The sequence below is a fragment of the Lagenorhynchus albirostris genome, chromosome 7 (genome assembly GCF_949774975.1).
Source record: "Lagenorhynchus albirostris chromosome 7, mLagAlb1.1, whole genome shotgun sequence".
Lineage (NCBI taxonomy): Eukaryota > Metazoa > Chordata > Mammalia > Artiodactyla > Delphinidae > Lagenorhynchus > Lagenorhynchus albirostris.
Window position 1 is genome coordinate 95,765,520 of NC_083101.1, and position 21,986 is coordinate 95,787,505.

The window sequence follows — 21,986 nt, forward strand, 5'->3', positions numbered from 1 at the left end:
ATTTATAGAGTTCTAAAAAAGTTGTTTCTGATGAATTTTGCTAGTTATCTCATTTCTTTTATGAAGGAGAGAATCTTCAGAGATCCTTACTCTGCCATTGTTGCAAATGTCACTCCAGACACTCTTTAAGTGTTTAATAAAATTGAATCGATGAACTTATAGGAAGTGTATCCTTCGGGGAAATGCAATATGTTCTCTGCTCCCTCTGATTCTTCTGTACCTTTTCGGCTCCTCTACACTTTTCTCTTAGTGTCTCTGAGCATCTGTCCTTGGCCTTCTTTTCTTCCTTGGGTGGTCCCTTCACTTCCTGTGGCTCCAGGTAGTGAGACATTTATTCATAGTATTCCCTTATACTTCTTTTCCAGGTGTAACCTGCACTGTGATGGCTGTGTGCTTGCTCAGCTTGAACTTTCTCCTTATCACAGATTCTGTGGGTCTCTACATTCATCTTGTCTTATGTTGATTCCTTACTCACAAACTTTGTTTTATATTCTTCACCTCAGCTAATGTCATCTTTGTCAGAACTTTGGTATTACCTTGAATAACTGATACAGGAAACTAGATAATCTTGAAGGTGACTTTAGAAAGTTACTCTTTTTTTTTTTTTTTTTTTTTGTGGTACACAGGGCTCTCACTGTTGTGGCCTCTCCCATTATGGAGCACAGGCTCCGGACGCGCAGGCTCAGCGGCCATGGCTCATGGGCTCAGCTGCTCCGCGGCATGTGGGATCTTCCCGGACCGGGGCACGAACCCGTGTCCCCTGCATCGGCAGGCGGACTCCCAACCACTGCGCCACCAGGGAAGCCCAGAAAGTTATTCTTGATGTAGATTTTCAATAAGTTGGTTTGGGAGTGTATGTGTGTGTATGTGTGTGTGTGTGTGTGTGTGTGTGTGTGTGTGTGTGTGTGTGTGTGTGTGTGTTTCATTTTGGGGACAGGGAAAATTAAAGTGGTGCTGGAGCCAAGAAGTCCAGCTTACAATTGTCCATCCTTCAGATCAAATGAGTGCCTGCCTTAAAGTGGTGGCTGCAGGAATTACAGAAGAAGAGACAGGTGCAGGAAATATTACTAAAGTGACCTCATGGGACGTGGTGAGTGGCAGAAAAAGGAAGATGAAGAAAAGAGTAGCAATACCAGATGGTACTGAGGTTTTAAGTCATCAGGACTGAAAAACTGAGGGTCACATTGACAGCTGTAGGGATATAGTGGAGAATGATAGCATTGGGGGAAAGAAATGAGTTTGTTCTAAGTGTTGGAGAAGCCAAAAATTATCAAGTGAGCTGAATCAAACAGACTTCTACTTTCAACCAAGATGGAGTAACAGGGGCCATATTTATATTTAACCTTCCCCGTGAAATAACAAGAGAACTGATTTGAGGTTCTGGATATCAGATAATGAAGGGAAATAACTGAGGTCAGCTCTATACTTGCCCCAGGTTACTGCCTTGTGAGAGTTTCCAGTATATAACACAGAAAGTGGAATCCCAGGCAGACCCAGGTGAACTCCCTGAACTGAAGAGATGAAGCTGAGAGTCCAGAGAGACCCAGTAGCCAGAGTACACAGGACAAAGTACAGAGCTAGAGAGGAGAGAGTGAGGGAGAGAGAGAGAGAGGGAGGGAGGGAGGGAGAGATTGAGAGCATGCACTAGCTCTGCATGAATCTACAGAGGATCTAGCTTGAGGATTCAGCAGATTACTGATCAGCACATGCATGTGAGGAAAACTACAAAATGTTAGCAAATCGAATCCAATATTATGTAAAAATTATATTGCATCTTGAGCAAGTGTAGTGTATCTTAGGAAAGTTGGTTTATATTGAAAAATCAATGTATTTTACCATATCAACAAATGGAAAAGATCATGTCAGTAGATACAGCAAACACATTTGACAAAATCATATATTCTTGATGAACACTTAGAAGGGAGCTTCTTCATCCTGATAAAGGGCATCTATGAAAAGCCCACAGCTGACATCATAATTAGCGGCAAAAGACTCAATGCTTTCTCCCTAAGATCAGGAACAAGACAAAGATGTTCGGTCTCAACACACTTATTTAACACTGTATTGGAAATCCAGGCCAGGGAAGAAAAAGAAATAAAATACATCCATGTTGGAAAGAAGGAAGCAAAATTATTCATAGACAAAATGAATATCTATGGAGAAAATTCAATGTAATCTACAAAGAAGCTATTAGAACTAATAAATGAATTTAGCAAGTTTGCAGGATGCTTGATCAATATATAAAATAAATTGCGTTTCTTTATACTAGCAACAAATAATCAGAAATCAAAATTAAATAAGTAATGCCATTTGCCATAGCATCAAAATGTAGGGACTCCCCTGGTGGTCCAGTGGTAAAGAATCCGCCTTCCAATGCAGAGGACACGGGTTCGATCTCTGGTCGGGGAACTAAGATCCCACATGCCCTGGGGCAACTAAACCTGCGAGCCCCAACTATTGAGCTTGTGCACCTCAGTGAAAGAGCCTGAGTGCTGCAAACTACAGAGCCTATGTGCTCTGGAGCCCTTGCGCCACAACATGAGAGAAGCCCGCACACCGCAACTAGAGAAGTCCAAGCACCACAACAAAGACACCGTGTGCTGTAACAAAAAGATCCCACATGCCTCAAGGACTATCACATGTGCTGCAACTAAGACCTGACGCAGCCAAAAATAATTTAAAAATAAATAAGGAAAATAAATAAATATTAAAAAATACTTAGAAATAAATCTGACAAAAGATGTGCAAGACTTGTACACTGAAAACTATAAAATATTGATGAAAGAATTAACAAAGATCTAAATAAATAGAGAGAGAGACTGTGGTCATGCATTGCAGAACTCAGTATTTAAAAAATGTGATTGTTCTCAAAATTGATAGATAGTTTTAACATAGTCTTAATCAAAATCTCAGTAGGCTTCTTAATTCTTTTTGTAGAAATTGACAAGCTGATCCTAAAAGTCATAGGAAAATGCAAAAGAGTTAGAAGAGCCAAAACAACTTTGAAAAAAAAAACAAACCTAGAAATATATATAACATTTCTAATATACATATAAAATATATTTACATATGTATTTTTAACATGCACATAAAATATACTTTCATATATAAAACATTTGTAACTATATTTCTGAATTTTCTGTTACTTTAATATATACAATATTTTCAACAAGTTGCAAAATCTAGCAACAAATGAAATTGGAATTTTAGATATCTATGTGTAAAAAAATCAACTTTGATTTATGCTTTATACTATATACAAAATTTAACTCAAAATAGACCATAGAACTAAATGTAAAACCTAAAACTATAAAGCACCTAGAAGTAAACATGGGAGAAAACTTTGCTGATCTTGGATAAGGCAAATAGTTCTTAGACATAACACAAAGCACAACAGGTAAAATTTAAAAATTGATAAATTGGACTTCATCAAAATTTAAAACTTCTGTTCCTTGAAATACATTGTCAAGAGAAGTAATAAAAGCTGCAGACTGGGGGCAAATCAAATATCTGACAAAGGACTTATATCTAGAATATATAAAAATTCTTAAAACAGTATTGGGTTGGGCAAAAGGTTCATTTGTTTTTTTCTCTAAGATGGCTCTAGTAGCACTAAGATGTCTTTGACTTCATTTGAAACAATTTTGTTAGATTGTATGTGACAGCTGTCATATCGGCGTGCATTAAAAAAAACATCAAAATTGGTGAATTTTTGTGTAGCCATTTTAATATTGAAGATGGAAGGAAAAAAGCAACATTTTCTGCCTATTATGCTTTATTATTTCAAGAAAGGTAAAAACACAACTGAAATGCAAAAAAAGATTTGTGCAGTGTATGGAGCTGGTTCTGCGACTAATCAAACACGTCAAAAGTGGTTTGCGAAGTTTCGTGCTGGAGATTTCTTGCTGAATGATGCTCCACGGTCCGGTAGACCAGTTGAAGTTGATAGCAATCAAATAGAGATATTAATTGAGAACAATCAACGTTATAATTATGTGGGAGATAGCCGACATACTCAAAATATCTAAATCAAGTGTTGAAAATCATTTGCACAAGCTTGTTTATGTTAATGACTTTGATGTTTGGGATCCACATAAGTTAAGTGAAAAAAACCTTCTTGACCATATTTCCGTGTGCAATTCTCTACTTAAACGTAATGAAAAAGTTCCATTTTTACAACAAATTGTGATGGGCAATGAAAAGTGGATACTGTAAAACAATGTCAATGGAAGAGATCGTGGGGCAAGCGAAATGAACCACCACCAAACCACACCAAAGGCTGGTCTTCATCCAAAGAAGGTAATGTTGTGTATATGGTGGGATTGGAAGGGAGTCCTCTATTATGAGCTCCTTCGGAAAAACAAACGATTAATTCCAAGTGCTGCTCCCAATTAGACCAACTGAAAGCAGCACTCAATGAAAAGCGTCCAGAATAAGTCAACAGAAAACGCATAATCTTCTATCAGGATAACGCAAGATGGCATGTTTCTTTGATGAGCAGGCAAAAACTGTTACAGTTTGGCTGGGAAGTTCTGATTCATCCTCCGTATTCATTACACATTGCACCTTCGGATTTCCATTTATTTTGGTCTTTACAAAATTCTCTTAATGGAAAAAAATTCAATTCCCTGGAAGACTGTAAAAGGCACCTGGAACAGTTCTTTGCTCAAAAAGATAAAATGTTTGGGGAAGATGGAATTATGGAGTTGCCTGAAAAATGGCAGAAGGTAGTGGAAAGAAAGGGTGAATACATTGTACAATAAAGTTCTTGGTGAAAATGAAAAATGTGTCTTTTATTTTTATTTAAAAACTGAAGGCACTTTTTGGCCACCCCAATAATAAGAAAATAGCCCAATTTTAAAAAAAATTTTAAAAAATGGGCAAGGGATTTAAAAAGATACTTCAATAGAGAAGATACATATGTCAAATAAGCACATAACAGATACTTACATGCTCAACACCATTAATTATTAGGTAAATTCAAATAAAATAGCCATGAGGTACCACTTCACATCATAAGAAAGATTAAAATTAAAAAGATCATTTCAAGTATTGGGAGGATGTGGAGGACCTAGATCTCTCATATATTGCTTTGTAAATCATATAATAAAAAGCTAAACACACACCTAATATATGATCTAGTCATTCTCCTCCTAGATATTTCTACAAGAGAAAGCATAGCATGAACATTCATAGCAGCTTTATTTAAAATAGCCCCAAACTGGAAACAAACCGAATGCCCATTAATGGGTGAACAGATATGTTGTGGCATATCCATACAATGAAATATTACTCAACAATAAATAGAAATGAAGTATTCATCCATGTGGCAACATGAATGCATCACAAAATTGTTATGCTGAGAAAAAGCCAGACAAAAAGACCACATATTGTATATTTCATTTCTATAAAATGTTAGAAAATGTAAATTAATCTAGAGTGGTAGGAAGCAGATCAGTGGGGGAGGAGGGAGGAGTGCTAAGGATGGGGGGTAGGGGTTGCAAGCTGTACAAAGAAACTTTTGGGGGTGATGGACATGTTCATTATCTACAGTGTGGTGATGGTTTCACAGGTGTATACATAAATCAAAACTTACCTAATTGTTCACTTTAAAAACGTGCAGTTTATTATATGTCAAGTCTATCTTGGTAACATTTAAAAAATATACAGATGAGCTGATCTGAGGGCACATGGCCCATATTCTAGGGACCATGGCTTTGGAGTCAGACAGGTGCTCCTTCCTAGTTCCCTGTGAACGGTGAGTCAGGGACAGCCCAGAGTTAACTTGCGTTTTCTGATGATATGCGACAGGCAGTGTACTGCTGATACAATATTTTGACCACTGTCAGTTACTGAAAAGAAGAATGTTAAAAGTCAGGGAAATTAAAATTGAGGTTTATGCTTATTTATTGTTTTACTCACTTTCAGGTGATTCTGCTCACTCCCAGTGTCTTGCTTTTCCTTCAGGGATGGAGCACCTTCTGTTAGTTCAGTCTGGCCCTCTGACTTTATTCCTGCAAGGAGAAAGGAAATGCCTCGTATGTTTAAGGTAAGTGTGCATACTGCCATTGGACCCCTTGTATGTTTTGTTTCATCCCTTTTTTGACTGTTCCTAAGGGTCAGGGCTCCTTGAGTTACTGAAGGTACCTGGAGGTTGAGATTTTAGAAGTGCTGTGAGATAGTTTCTCTCCCTCTCCCACTTGCCACAAGAAATCTAGCCCTTTATTCTTATTCAAAAATACTATAAATAGCTTTTTGCAGGTGTCACATCTTTCATTCTACAGTTAAATCTGAGACTTAAAATACAAATGTTCCTGAGGGTGTCCATTCATTCCACACTAAGGTAACAGGACAGATATAATTCATAGCTGAAAACAGGGGAAGCTTACAAAGCAGAATGGTACTGGGGTGGGGGGTGTGAAAGAAGAAGGAAAAAACAGTAACAGAGGAAGAGAGACCATATACTTCCGGATCAGACATAGAGGAAGGTCGTCGATTCATGGACCTGCAGTAGCATGAATATGCAACTTCTAAAACTAGAGGTACTTTGTAAAATAAGTCTCCTCTGAGGCAACATTTTGAAGTCACAATTCAGATTCAAACCAAGAGTACAAAATGGAAAAACTGGGGAAAGATGTTGTTTTGCAAACTCTAAAATGTAGACACTCTGCTGTTTAAAATTCATGTAAAAAATAAAAGTGATTCTGGAATGGATTAAATAAAGTGACAGAGAAAGCAAAGGACTGTTATCCCCTCGAGACCCATGTGGTTACAGTCAACCTAGGAATCTTGGTTTAACAAAGGCCAGGCAGGAGTATTCTTAGTTCCTTAGTGCAGAGATAGACATCTATTTAGACTGTACCCAACCACCAAGAGACTACAAAGACCTGGCCATTTGGAACTGACTTACAGTGGGAATTTATAAAGTCATTGCTGCTAACTTCATACTCACAGAAGAAAGTTTTATATATAAATTTAGAGTTCTGCTAGCTTAATCATATATCTTAAAATTTAAATCTGATTTGCCATTTACTAGTATAATGTAAGTTATAGGCCTGTAGCAACCAGGAAAACAAGTGTTTTTGAATATTTCTAACTTAACAACAAAAAACTCCTTAACATTCTGTAATATCACAATTGATTATGATGATTGCCATTGCAGAACATATTGCCGTTTCAGAGATAATCTAAAGATGCAAAGCTGTGTGTTAGAATTAAAGAAATAGAAAGTCTCAGAGTGGAGGTCCTGGCATCAGACTGCCTGCATTCTACCCTGCTGTGCTCCTGTCCTCTCACTGATAAAATGGAGAGAATAGCAGTAACTACCCACTGAGGTTTCTGTGAGGATTTAATCAATTAACACATGTCAATTTCTTAGAGCAGTTTCTGGTACAGAGTCAGCATTCAATAAATGGTAGCTATTTTCATTTGATGAAGTACAAGATTTTAGGTAATCAGAGAACACCCGTGGTTTTATGAAGATCAAAATAGACGTGATTCTGACACTTTGCTTTTGGCCTGCTTCTGATACTCATGTCATCTATTTTACTACTAGGAAGAGGGTAACTGTATTACAAGTGTCGTTTAACAATGGTGAGTTTTATGAAAAACGCTAGACAGGCTGGCATAAAGAATGTTTGCTTTCTTATAACCTAGATATTCCTTAAATCATCGTAGGTCACAGCTTCCCAGCTCTCAGCACCTAGTAATAGATATTCAATCCCAATCTTAGCAGATAGCGAGAATGAGAAGAGTGAGTGGGTGGGTGTGCTGAGTGAATTGCACAAAATATTGAGAAAAAGTAATTCCAGAGACCACTCAGTCTATGTTCTGAAAGAGGCTTATGACAGCAAGCTACCCCTGATCAAAACCACCCAGACGCTGCAATCATAGGTATGGATTTACAACATTTATCCCTCTAGGTTCCTACACTTCACCACAGCCCCAATGTTGAAATCTGAAAACCTTAACTTTATCCACAATTCATTTGTCAGCAAAACCTGAGTGAATGAGGCTTACCTGGGGGTGGAGGGTTGTCTTTCCACTTCTATCCCACAGCTACTCATCAGATTCTCTGCAAAAATATATTTGATTATACGATGGCTCCCCAGGCCCTGCCTGAAAGGGTGTTTCTTTAATCTACCTTTCAAGTCTTTTCAATCTACCTTTTCAAGTCTGAAAAATTATGAGTTCCCAAACACAACTGGCCCCAAACACATAAGGGGTGTGACCCTGTGTGTAACTGTGAACTACCTACCTTAAGGGCAGAGACTGTCTTTCAAATCCCAATGCCCAATACTCAATAAATAAGTGAAAATCAAGTGAATCAATGAATGAATTGCTAAGATCAATACTGAAAGCTTTATAAATAGACAAGAATACTTGCATTTCTTAAACAGCATTTCTTCTGCATTAGATGCTGGTGACGATAGAGCCACTTAGCTATTTCCTCCTGGGGGTCACGGAACTAGCTACTAAACTTCATGTGTTAAATGCAGATAATTCCAGTTTTTCAGTTATGGAGAGGATTAAATGAGCTTATATATGTAAAGTCTGTGCTTTGTATTCAAAGCCTTCACTTAATGTGCTATCTTTGCACTTTTTTAGTTTCTCACTATGTTGTGACATACCTCCCCATGCTGTTTTAGCTCAGGCCAAGGTCACGAAATTATTTTATAAAATTTTTTCATTCATGAAACATCACTTATAGAAAATTTGACAGTTTATCATTACTTGAATATTATACTTTCTCCAAGTATTCATAAAGATTACTTTGCAAAATGATCTTTCTATTGAGAAAAGTAATGTTTTATTATGCTTATTTCTGTAATGTGAAAGAAAAATCATAGTGTCAATTATTTATTCTTATGTTTCTTTTCACTGTAGTATTGCTAAATATATATTTAATTTGACTTCGAAACTTTTTCAACATTGATAAACTTGTCCAGTTTATATTATTAGCTTCACTTAATGTTTGCCCCCCAAAATACTTGATATTTTAATTTATGTGTCAAATATAGATCACAAAAGAATTGCTCTGGGAAGTGAAGAAGGGTTATTTGTTGTGCATGTTACCTTAGATGGTAAGGAGAGTGTTTACTGTTCTGGAATAACTTTAAACTCTAATAATAATAATATCAGGTTGTTCTCTTCTTTTCTGTAAAAGAAATTTTCCACATCTGGAAATGTGGAAATATATATATATATATATATATATATATATATATATCATGGCTGAATATCATATTCAGCCATAAAAAAGAAAGAAATCTTCCCATTTACGACAACATGAATGGGCCTCGAGGTTGTTACTCTAAGTGAAAGGAGTCAGAGAAAGACAAATACCATATGATCTCACTTGTATGTGGAATCTAAACAAACACGTTCATAGATGCAGAAAACAATCTGTGGTTGCCAGAGGTGGTGGTAATGGGCAAAATGGGTGAAGGGGTTTTAAAGGTATAAACTTCCAATCATAAAATAAATAAGTCCTTGGTATGTCATGTACAGCAACATGATCATAGTTAATAATACTCTATTGTGTATTTGAAAGTTTCTAAGAGAGTAGATCTTAAAAATTTTTATTACAAGAAAAAATTGTAATTATCTACAATGTTGGATGTTAACTAGATTTATTGTGGTGACCATTTCTCAATACACACAAATATTGAGTCATTATGTTGTACACCTGAAACTAATATGTTATATGTCAAATATACCTCAATAAAGAAAATAAAAAAATAAGAAAACATTGCTATTTGAAGGTGACTTGCTGTTTTATTTGTAGAGAAATTACTCAAGTTAATGACACTAAGAAGATTTATCAGATCACTTTTATTGGGAAAAATGTCTTAATTGCTTATGAGTAAAATTTGGAGAACAGTTGAAATAAATAAACAGAAGTTATTTAGAATTTTAATATGACTTACAAATATGCTTACTTGTGTAGAAATTATTCGCATTGGCTACATGAAGAAGATTCACCAGATTGAGCTTATCCCCCATGGCCAGATGGTTGCAGTGATCTCAGGACAAAGTCACCATGTGCAGCTGTTTCCCATGTCAGCTTTGGATGGACGAAAGACTGATATTCACAACCTGGCAGAAACCAAAGGGTGCGAGACCATGATTTCTGGAACAGTGTGCCAAGGCGCCCATACATGCCTCTGTGTGGCTAGGAAAAGCCAAATCTTCTGTTACGAGCTGTTTCAGAGCAAGAAAATTTCTCACAGAAAATTTAAAGAGCTCCAAATCCCAACCAATGTCCAGTGGATGGGCATCTTCAGCAAATAGCTCTGTGTAGGATTCCAATCAGGATTCCTGAGATACCCCTTGAGGAGAGAAGGAATTCCATACAGGATGCTGCACTCCCATGACCCTACACTGTCATTTATTGCACATCAACCAGTGGATGCTCTCTGTGCAACTGAGATCTCTAGTACTGAGTATCTGTTATGTTTTAAGAGCGTTGGCATTTACACTGACAACAGGGGCCTCAGATCTAGGCCAGTTGAACTGATGTGGCCAGCAAATCCAAGTTATTGCCGTAAGGCTATCTTACAATTTATTTCCTTGTCTCTCTGTACCTTTCCAACCTTGTTATTACAATTCTATATCATATGACTAAATACTGTTAATGACAGTTTTATTTTTGAAAACTACATCACTGAAGAATTTTCCTAAGTTGTCTATGTCTTTTTAAGTAGAATAGCTCTAAAGAAGTTATATCTAAGTCATACATGTGAAATAACTTAGCCTTTAATTTATACTATATTCATAGGATAATTTACCTTGAATATATTCTTAATCCAGGTTGTTGCTTTTTGTAAGGTCCTAAGTAGATATCTTCATGGTCACTGAAAATCACATAAGCATTAATTAACCATAAGAAATATTTACTAAGTAGATTACATTTTGTCTTTTAGACTTAGCTTATGTAAAGTCTACATAGAATGTTCCTAAATAATTTTAGCCTATTTGATATTTCATTGATGCAGGCCATCATTTTATAAATTTAATACAGCATTTTTTATTCACTTAGAGAATAGTAATTGAGCACTTAATATGAACTTACTATGCTAAAAGTTAAGGGCACAATATTAAACATGGTGAAATAGTCTGTATCTTTATTGAGATTATAATCATGATATGAGATCAATAATTAAACTAAGCAAGTGCTGTGATAGGGGAATACAGTATTCTACAGGAGCATGTAGGAGGGACACAATCCAAACTGGTGAGTCTGGAAAGGCCAGCTAAAAAAACGAGAAGCGTTTTTTTCTTTCAGCACTTAAAAAATGTCATTCTATTTTCTTCTGGTATCCATTGTTTCCAGTGAGAAATCAACCATTTTTATTGTTGTTCCCGCCATCTTTTCTATTTGGCAGACTTCAAGATTTTCTCATTATCTTTGGTTTTCAGCAATTTGACTGCGATGTGTTTACATGTGAGTTTCTTTGTATATATTCTGCTGAGGATTTTCAGGACTTTTTGGATCTGAAGATTGATATCTTTCATTAATTTTGGAAAATGTTTAGGCATTATATTTTCTAAAATTTTTTTAACCTATTTTATCTTTTCTGGAGATCCAATTACATGTATATTAGACCTCTTGACTTTGTTCTACAAGTTGTTGAGGCTCTATTTTTTAAAAATCTTTTTTTCCTTCTCTACTTCAGTTTAGATAATTTATATTGATTATATCTTCAGTTTCACTGATCTTTTACGCCTGGTTTGTCCAGGGATTTTTAAGCATTTCAGGTATTATATTCCTCTGTTCTATAATTTCAAGTATTTTTTTTGAAATTTCCATTTCTTTGCTAGATTTCTCCTCTCTGCCAATTTGTTTATATTTTTTCACAAAGTCTTAAACTATTTATACAATTATTTATAATTATTCCAACATATGGCCTCTATAGGTCTGCTTCTACTGATTTTTTTTTATTAAAGCTGTTATTTTCCTGCTTTTTTACAGGTCTTATTATTTTTTTTTATCTTTGCTGAACATTATGAATGCTATGATACAGGGACTCTGGGTTATATTAGGTATTTCTCTAGAGGGTGTTGTGTGTTTTGTTCTGACAAACAATTAACCTACTGATGAATTACTTTAGTTTTGCTAAGGCTTGGAATTAGACTTTGATAGGGTGGGCCTATTTTGTCTTTTCTTCTAGTCCTCATGCCCAAAGAATGGCCTTTCTGGGTCTCAAGTGAATGCCTAGGGTTTTCACCAATGTCTCTCTACTCTGGTTCAGAAATCTAATGTCTTTCCAGCACTGTACCACCTATGCAATTTCTGTTCACTCTCAATGCTCTGTGTGAGTCTTGTGAAATCTTGCTCTGTCTGTGTGCAGTTTTGGATTTGGCCAGGAAGTTCAAGGGAACAGCTGTGCAGATTTCTGGGACACCTTTCTTTGTGGCTCTTTCCTCTGTGTACTCTGTCTCGCAAATTCCAGACACATTAGAATCTGTTTCCTCTGTCTGGCAAAACTTCAACTCTCTGCTTGGGTTCCATTTTCCTGCACAGCGGTTTTGGAAATTTCCCTTAGGCAGAGAAACAGGGGAATGTGGGACCCACCTTATATATTTATCTTCTTTTATGAATGGCAGTCCTGTGCTTCCTACTAACTAATGCCTAAAAACAGTTATTTCATATGACTTGTCCATTTTTATAAGTATTGATGATGGGAGGGTAATTCTAATGGCAGATGACTCTGTCATAACTGGAAAAGGTCATTGATACAGCATTTTGTGAGGAACTATAATAAGTTCACTGTTTCAGGCATGGAGTTCAAGATAAGAGTTCAAGAGATGGGACTGGAGAAGTTCTCATGAGCCAGATCACAGACGCACTGACATGGCTAGAGTTGCACTTCAGAAAAATCCCTAGGTTCTAGTGGTGAGGTAAATGATAAATGAGAGGTGAGACTGGAGCCCAAGAGACCAACTAGGAGGTCATTGTAGAAACTGTGGATTAAAATTATGTATGGTAGAGACAGTTGGGATGGAGAGGAGACAAGTTGAGGGATATTGAGGAGATATAATTGAAAAAACTTTGCTTTACAAAGCTTTGATTAGAAGTGGAAGCTCAGGGACCAGAGAATCAGGATTTCCTAGTTGAGAAAATGAGTGATGCCACTGATATTACTGAGATAATAAAACACAAGGTGGGACAGATTCGGATGGACAGAGGAGGAAGGGATATGATAACTTAATATTTTTTCTTTTTTGTTGAGTTGTTGAAGTATTTGAAATAAAATCCCAAACATTATTTTCATTCCACTTCTACACACTTTAACATACATCTCTAAAAATATGGTCATTTTCTCATAAAACCACATCGCTATTATCACCTCTGAAGAAATTACCAATGATTCTTTTTTACCATCCAGTAGTCCATATTCAAATATTGCTGATTATCATAAAGACATCTCTTTTGACAGTGTATTTCTTGGAATCAGAATCCAAAAATGGTCCACACATGGCATGTTATGGTTATCTCTTAAATATCTTTTAATCCTGAGTGGTTTTCCACACCATTGATTTGCTCTACTGTAGGATGTTCTACAATCTGGATCTGTCTGTTTCCTCGTGGTGCTTTCTAACTTCTTCCTCTACATCCTGAATTTCCTACAACTGAAAATGAGCATTAATGGCTTCTAATAAGAGTAATTTCTTACTAGTTTTGTATGTCACACTGAACGCATCAGAGCACACAATGTCTGGCCATCCCATTTGTGGTAAAGCTAAAATCAATGACTAGTTTCTGGCATTATCAGCCTGGTTCCTTGGACACGCTGAGTTTGTACTTCCAGTGCGAGAGTAAACAGAGTGAGAGAGAATAGGACATAGGCCAGAGGACCAAGAAACATAAATATTAGAGAGATGGTCAGAGAGCAAGAAGCCCACAAAGGAAACTGAGAGGGAGAATTGTAGGAGGCAAGTATTGCTGAGCTTTCAAGTAAGACAAAGACTGAAACGTGTCTGTTGGTTTTAGGAATAATGGACGGTTAATGGCTTGTAGTGAGAGCAGTTTTAATGGATGGGTTAAGACACAAGTCAGATTGCCATGGACTGGGTGTCAGTAGGGCTGGGAAGTGGAGGATGTGAAATGTAAATGACACTTTCAAGAGTTGACCACAGGAAAAAGGGAAGAGATGGCACAACATGAGTGTAGGAAGTGTTGTTAATTATATTGCTGTTGCTTTAATGGGGAGACATATTCATGTTGAGGTGAGTATTCAGGAGCCATAAGATGTTGTTATTAATAAAGTGGAAAGTTCCAAAAATGTTACTGGCTGGAAGTTCTTTCTGCTTTGCTCATTAATTTCACTCCCCAGATATACTTTTCTAATCTTACACTATATTCTTTTTGGGAGTTGACCTGGTTTAGGAACCACAGATTTTGAAATGTTATGAAATTTCTTAATAAAGCTGCTGTTAGATGTAGGTGTTAGAAAGATTGTTGTCAGACTTTACATACGTGTTGTACTATATAATTTGACCCATGCGCATCATTTATGTGCCATATTAATTTATGTTAACCCTGTGTATCAAAAAAAGATTTTGAGGCAGATATTAAGTGATAATATAATATTATTATGGGATTTTCTTTGGATTCCACTCTGAAGGTATTTTTTATAATGTATTTGGGCTTAGCAGATATAATTAATCATGAATACCATATGATTCCATTTATTTATTTAACATCTTTATTGGAGTAAAATTGCTTTACAATGATGTGTTAGTTTCTGCTTTATAACAAAGTGAATCAACTTTACATATATCCCCATATATCCTCTCTCTTGCGTCTCCCTTCCACCCTCCCTATCCCACCCCTTTAGGAGGTCACAAAGCACTGAGCTGATCTCCCTGTGCTATGTGGCTGCTTCCCACTAGCTATCCATTTTATATTTGGTAGTATATATATTTCCAGGCCCCTCTCACTTCGTCCCAGCTTATCCTTCCCCCTCCCTGTGTCCTCAATTCCAGTCTCTACCTCTGCGTCTTTATTCCTGTCCTGCCCCTAGGTCCTTCAGAACAGTTTTTTTTACTTTTTTAGATTCCATATGACAGATCTAAGTCTATCCACCTCAATACAAATAACTCAATGTCGTTTCTTTTTATGGCTGAGTAATATTCCATTGTATATATGTGACACATCTTCTTTATCCATTCATCTGTCGATGGACACTTGGGTTGCTTCCATGTCCTGGCCATTGTAAATAGAGCTGCAATGAACATTGTGGTACATGACTTTTTGAATTATGGTTTTCTCGGGGTATATGCCCAGTAGTGGGATTGCTGGGCCATAAGGTAGTTCTAGTTTTAGTTTCTTAAGGAAACTCCATACTGTTCTCCATAGTGGCTGTATCAATTTACATTTCCATGAACAGTGCAACAGGGCTCCCTTTTCTCCACACCCTCTCTAGCATTTATTGTTTGTAGATTTATTGATGCTGGCCATTCTGACTGGTGTGAGGTGGATACCTCACTGAGGTTTTGATTTGCATTTCTCTAATGATTAGTGATGTTGAGTATTCTTTCATGTGTTTGTTGGCAATGTGTATATATTCTTTGGAGAAATGCCTATTTAGGGCTTCTGCCCATTTTGGGATTGGCCTGTTTTTTTTTTTTTTTTTTTTTTGATATTGAGCTGCATGGGCTGCTTATAAATTTTGGAGATTAATCTTTTGTAAGTTGCTTCATTTGTAAATATTTTCTCCCGTTCTGAGTGTTGTCTTTTAGTCTTGTTTATGTTTTCCTTTGCTGTGCAAAAGCTTTTAAGTTTCATTAGTCCCATTTGTTTATTTTTGTCTTTATTTCCATGTCTCGAGTAGGTGGGTAAAAAAGGATCTTGCTGTGATTTATGTCATAAAGTGTTCTGCCTATGTTTTCCTCTAAGAGTTTTATAGCCTTACATTTAGGTCCTTTAATCCATTTTGAGTTTATTTTTGTGTATGATGTTAGGGAGTGTTCTAATTTCATTCTTTTACATGTAGCTGTCCAGTTTTCCCATCACCACTTATTGAAGAGGCCATCTTTTCTCCACTGTATATTCTTGCCTCCTTTATCAAAAATAAGGAGACCAAAAAAAAAAAAAAGGTGACCAGAGCTTCCCTGGTGGCACAGTTGTTGTGGGTCCGCCTGCCAATGCAGGGGACATGGGTTCATGCCCCAGTCCGGGAGGATCCCACATGCTGCAGAGTGGCTGGCCTGTGAACCATGGCTGCTGAGCCTGCGTGTCCAGAGCCTGTGTTCTGCAACGGGAGAGACCACAGCAGTGAGAGGCCCGCGTAACCCCCACCCCCACAAAAAAAAATAAGGTGCCCATATGTGCATGGGTTTATCTCTGGGCTTTCTATCCTGTTCCATTGATCTATCTTTCTGATTTTGTGCCGGTACAATACTGTCCTGATTACTGTAGGCTTGTAGTATGGTCTGAAGTCAGGGAGCCTGATTCCTCCAGCTCTGTTTTTCGTTCTCAAGATTGCTTTGGCTATTCGGTGTCTTTTGTGTTTCCATACAAAGTGTGAAATTTTTTGTTCTAGTTCTGTGAAAAATGCCATTGGTAGTTTGGTAGGGATTGCATTGAGTCTGTAGATTGCTTTGGGTAGTATTGTTATTTTCACAATGTTGATTCTTCCAATCCAAGAGCATGGTAATTCTCTCCATCTGTTTGTATCATCTTTAATTTCTTTCATCAGTGTCTTATAATTTTCTGCATACAGGTCTTTTGTCTCCTTAGGTAGGTTTATTCCTAGGTATTTTGTTCTTTTTGTTGCAGTGGTAAATGGGAGTGTTTCATTAATTTCTTTTTCAGATTTTTCATCATTAGTGTATAGGAATGCAAGAGATTTCTGTGCATTAATTTTGCATCCTGCTACTTTACCAAATTCATTGATTAGCTCTAGTAGTTTTCTGGTAGCATCTTTAAGATTCTCTATGTATAGTATCATGACATCTGCAAACAGGGACAGTTTTACTTCTTCTTTTCTAATTTGAATTCCTTTTATTTCTTTTTCTTCTCTGATTGCTGTGACTAAAACTTCCAAATTATGTTGAATAATCGTGGTGAGAGTGGACAACCTTGTTTTGTTCCTGATCTTAGAGGAAATTGATTCCTTTCATGTAGCATTTTTGAAATGACAAAATTTTTGAAATGGAGTACAGAATATACTGATTCCCAGGGATTAAGGAAGGAGGGGAGGATGGAATGAAGGTGAGTGAGATTATAAAAAGGCACAATGAGGGATCCTTGGAGTTATTTTGTATCTTGACTTTGGCTGTAGACACCTGAACCTACACAGATGATATAATTGTATATACCTTCACACACACAAACAGACATACACAGACATCCACACACATGAGTGCTAGTAAAACTGGGGAAATCTGCTTGAGATGGATAGGTCATCTCTATCAATGTCAGTATGCTAGATTTGCAAAATGTTACATTGGGGAAAACTGAGCAGAGCATGCAAGAGATCTTTCTGTGTTAGTCTTACAACTGCATGTGAATCTATAATTATCCTAATAAAAATTCCAATTAAAAAATGAATCATGAAGTCCATGCTTGCTGTCACCTGCTCCACTTGTCCCAGGTTACAATGCCCCATATCTCTCAGTGTACAGTGAAAATGCAGTGGATATCATTGATGTGAACTCCATGGAATGGATCCAAACCATCCCCCTCAAGAAGGTGATTTGACATTGAGATCATGTGACTGATGAATTACTGACTGAAAATGGAAACTCAATTGTGCCTTTGCTGTACTTACTAATGTACACTTGGTGATTTGAAGGCTTAGCTAAGAGTGAAAATAACCACCAAAACCCAAATTGGTTAATTTTTTTTACTAGTACAAGAGCTATTTTGTGATATTTAGTTGCACTATATAAGGTAGGATTGTCATGAAATAAATAAATGTACTATTTATTTATATAGATAATATAATATGAATATTTATAGCATACATTATAGATGTTACTTCCCACATTCAGTTTAGTTACTTGTGTTTATTACTAATTTTCACTTAGTATAATTTTGCACACTGTGAAGGAAAATTTTACTGGCAAAAAAAAAAAAAAAAAAAGGAAAAGTATATAGCCAAAGCTGTGTTTTGGGATTCTCAATTAGATTCTCACAGATTCATAATAAAATAAAAATTTTGTATCTCTACTACAAATAATCTAAAATTTACATAAAATTTATAAGTAAAAACCTCCATTTTGTTAAAAGACCACGGAAGATTTAAGAATGATTAAATTCTGGCATATGTGGCGTATACATAGCAGGAGCCATCAAAAAGGAGTTTATACAGGAAAGGATGAAGGAAGTAGTTACAATTATATGTGAGATTTTGCCTCACTTTAAACAATATAAGCAATGGGAAAAGCTTTTGTAAGGACGGTCCCACTACATAAAATATTAAAATACACGTTTCCAGTGTTCTAAACGTGAACAAGTCACATTTACTGTTTGATAAAATGAATTCACAAGGCAGATGAATCTTCTCAGGATAATTTTTTAGTTACTAATAACGTTTTAAAAGTTAATATAAAAATGAAATATATTGCTATTTAAGTTAGTGTTCAGATTTCTTTAATCTATGATATTTTCTGAAATTTTATCAATATGAGTTTGTAACACCATTTATTTTCTTTAATTGATGTTTTTGGGGTCTTTTTTTGAGACTACATTATTCTGAGGGGGGGGAGTTTAAGTAGAATATATTTATTCTTCTTTATATGTAAGAAAATAGTCTTATAACTTAATTTTAAAAAAGTATTCATTGAAATGGTAATCTTGTTTTTTTTTATTATTTTAGGGTCAATGCTTGAATAGTGAAGGATTCCTAAATATTTTGCTTTTGGAGACAATTAGATTAATATATTTCAAAAATAAGAAGACAAGTAAGAAATGACTTCTTCTTAGTAGAAGTACTTCTAAGAGATCATGTCTCTAACTGACTGTCCAAGGTCACAGAGCTAGTGAGGGTCTGACATGGACACCTGTGCCCTTTAAACACAGTCCTGGGATGTTCTCCTGGCAAAGTGGTTCTCCTTCATCCTCGCATAGCAGTAGAGATAAAAGCATTTACTTGTGGCACACTCCAGCTATTTTTAAGCAGGACTGATGGTTGGACATAAGCACCTGGAAACACTAATCTACCATTTGAATGCTCACTGTGAAAATTCATTCACTTCCCAGCAGGCTGTGCGTCCAGATGTGCTCCAAGCTGCAGCGCACACGGGGGAAGCAGATGCGGCCCACCCCACCGCCCTGCTCCAACTTCTCCCGCTTACATTTTAGACTCTAGCAGATTTGGAATGTGAGAAAAGCCACAGGGATTCATTTATCTTTCTTTCTTATTTTATTCATAGCATGGAATACTTAATGTAGCAGAAAATTAGTTTGCTAGGGCTGCTAAAAAGTGCCACAGGGCTGGACAGCTTAAACCACAGAAATGTATTGTCTCACAGTCCTAGAGGCCAGAAGTCCGAGATCAGGATGTCAGCAGGGTTGGTTCCTTTGGAGGGCTGTGAGAGAAATCCTTTTCCCAGACTCTCTCCTAACTTCTGGTGACTTGCTGGCAATCTGTGTGTTCCTTGGCTTTTACATAACATCACCCCTGATGTCGGCTTTCATCTTCATGTGGCATATTCACTGTGCATGTCTGTGTATGAATTTCCTCTTTTTATAAGGACACAATCAGATTAGCCCCCCACCCCAATGATTTCATCTTAACTTGATCATCTGCGAAGATCTTAATTCCAAATAAGTTCACATTCACATGCTCTGGGGGGGTTAGTATGACATATTTTGGGGGGACACAATTTAACCTATAAGAAGCTATCTTATTTTCTTTTTGTAGTCTAATACAGTTTTGAGTGTTTCTGGGTGACATTTCGTTGACTTCTAGATATTAAGAACTTAAACAGAGTAAGTCTTGAGTCTAAAGAAGGTGCATCTTTCCCCAAGATCAGAAGAGGCAGCAAGTAGAGAATGACTCTTACCTCCAGGAGAGAAGAAGAAGAGAATGACTCTTACCTCAGCACCTCTTCCTCCAGCAGTGGACCTCAGAAGTGCTTTGCTCAGTTACAATTATTGTAATTGTTTTCATTTACAGAATGACTGGCCCTTTATGCTTGCCCCTGAAGCATAACAGACAGTTTTGATACCCTTTAGCCACAAAAATCTGATAGGAGAAAAACATAGCATAGAGATGTGAGGGCAAATCAAAGTGGAAAGACACCAACATGATTGCCCTCTCCTTCCAGTGAAATGATGTCATTTTATAGATAAGAGTCGCAATAAATTCATTTTTAAGTGTTGCTTACATTGAACATTAAATTCTGTTCATTAATACTCTGTTTTAATTCTTGAGAAATTTGCCATATTCATCCATTTTTAACTTTAAAAAAATCAGAGCAGGGGGCTTCCCTGGTGGCGCAGTGGTTGAGAGTCCGCCTGCCGATGCAGGGGACACGGGTTCGTGCCCCAGTCCGGAAAGATCCCACATGCCGCGGAGCGGCTGGGCCCGTGAGCCATGGCCGCTGAGCCTGCGCACCTGGAGCCTATGCTCCGCAACGGGAGAGGCCACAACAGTGAGAGGACCGCATACCGCAAAAAAAAAAAAAAATCAGAGCAGTATGATATTTGTGCAGTTAATTAACAGTTGTGAAATTAACATGAGAAACTGGATGGGAGGCCTCTTAACAGTTTAAAGAATGACATTGGTTTTTTTTGTTTTAAAATACATATAGATGGAGATGAGCTGGTATTTCCCAAAACATCAGATAATCAACAGAAGAAAATGGTCCGACACCACAGCAGCAAGCATCATTATTCCTTCCGGGTTCCCAGAGGGAAAGGGATGCTACTGAAGGGGCTATGATGACCACCCTCTCACGTGTGGTCCAGAGGGACCACTTGAGGACCATGTGATATTTGATGTAATTTGGAAGAAAAAGAAATAAATCTGTGAAACTCAGGTGGAGACATCTGTTTGCAGCAGTGTTATGTTTATTTTTCTGTGCAACTTTAAAGGAAACATTTATGTAGTGAGTATGAATGGAAGTGTAATACGTGGATATATTTCTCTGTGAATGTGGAATAATTGAAATTCAGTACTTAAGCCTCCACATAATGCAAATATAGAACAAGTGTATACACACCATAATGTATGTCACTGAAGCATTTTGCAAAGGAATAAATAGTACTGAGCTGCATGTGGATTGATTACTCTCTGACTCTGGAGATGACTTTCCTTTGACTTTTTAAAAGAACTTTCATTCTCTTATTGCCTATTACTTGGTGGTAATTTCTATAACTAAGTGGAAAAATAAGCTGATCTTCTTTGGATTACAAATAAAAACTTCTCTAGAGCAGTGCTGTTTCTTTTAAAGGAGTCATAATTATATGAAAAATATATAATAGGGCAGAGCCTCTTTGATGTCTGTGGCTATTAAATGCCATGTGATGTGTACCAAAAACTTTAAGATACTTAATTTTTTAAAAGTATGGGAAGCACAGAATAACTGAATATTCTCTCCATTCACCAAATTTGTAACTGGATATACCTATCAGTTGCCCTTGAAAAAGTCACCAGTACAATTTTGTCTTTTAAAGTTGATTGCAGTAGCATCTCTGTTGATTAATACCTAAAGTAATAATTTTTAATAAAGTAGTACTTTTGAAAATGAGGCTGAAGATCTTCTGATTTCAAACATGAGAATTCATGAGGCATTCATCTAAATTGACTGTTTCCTTTTTAAAAATTTGTTTTTTCATCTTTATTGGAGTTTAATTACTTTACAATGTTGTGTTAGTTTCTGCTGCACAACAAAGTGAATCAGCTATATGTACACATATATCCCCATATCCCTTCTCTCTTGCTTCTCCCTCCCACCCTCCCTATCCCACCCCTCTAGGTCACCACAAAACATCGAGCAGATCTCCCTGTGCTATGCAACAGCTTCCC

The 21,986-nt window shown here is 36.8% G+C and overlaps 1 protein-coding gene across 1 annotated transcript in view; it reads left to right on the plus strand.

The window, feature by feature from the left end:
* The window catches only part of LOC132522679 (serine/threonine-protein kinase MRCK alpha-like), a 33,235-nt gene extending 12,335 nt beyond the window's left edge, over positions 1-20,900 (plus strand). Inside the window, 8 exon segments of the mRNA XM_060153229.1 lie at positions 5,968-6,049; positions 7,678-7,876; positions 7,879-7,893; positions 9,021-9,083; positions 9,950-10,546; positions 17,604-17,701; positions 18,831-18,915; positions 20,770-20,900. Of these exon segments, the coding sequence (XP_060009212.1) occupies positions 5,968-6,049; positions 7,678-7,876; positions 7,879-7,893; positions 9,021-9,083; positions 9,950-10,546; positions 17,604-17,701; positions 18,831-18,915; positions 20,770-20,900 (1,270 nt within the window).
* The last annotated feature ends 1,086 nt before the right edge of the window (positions 20,901-21,986 follow it).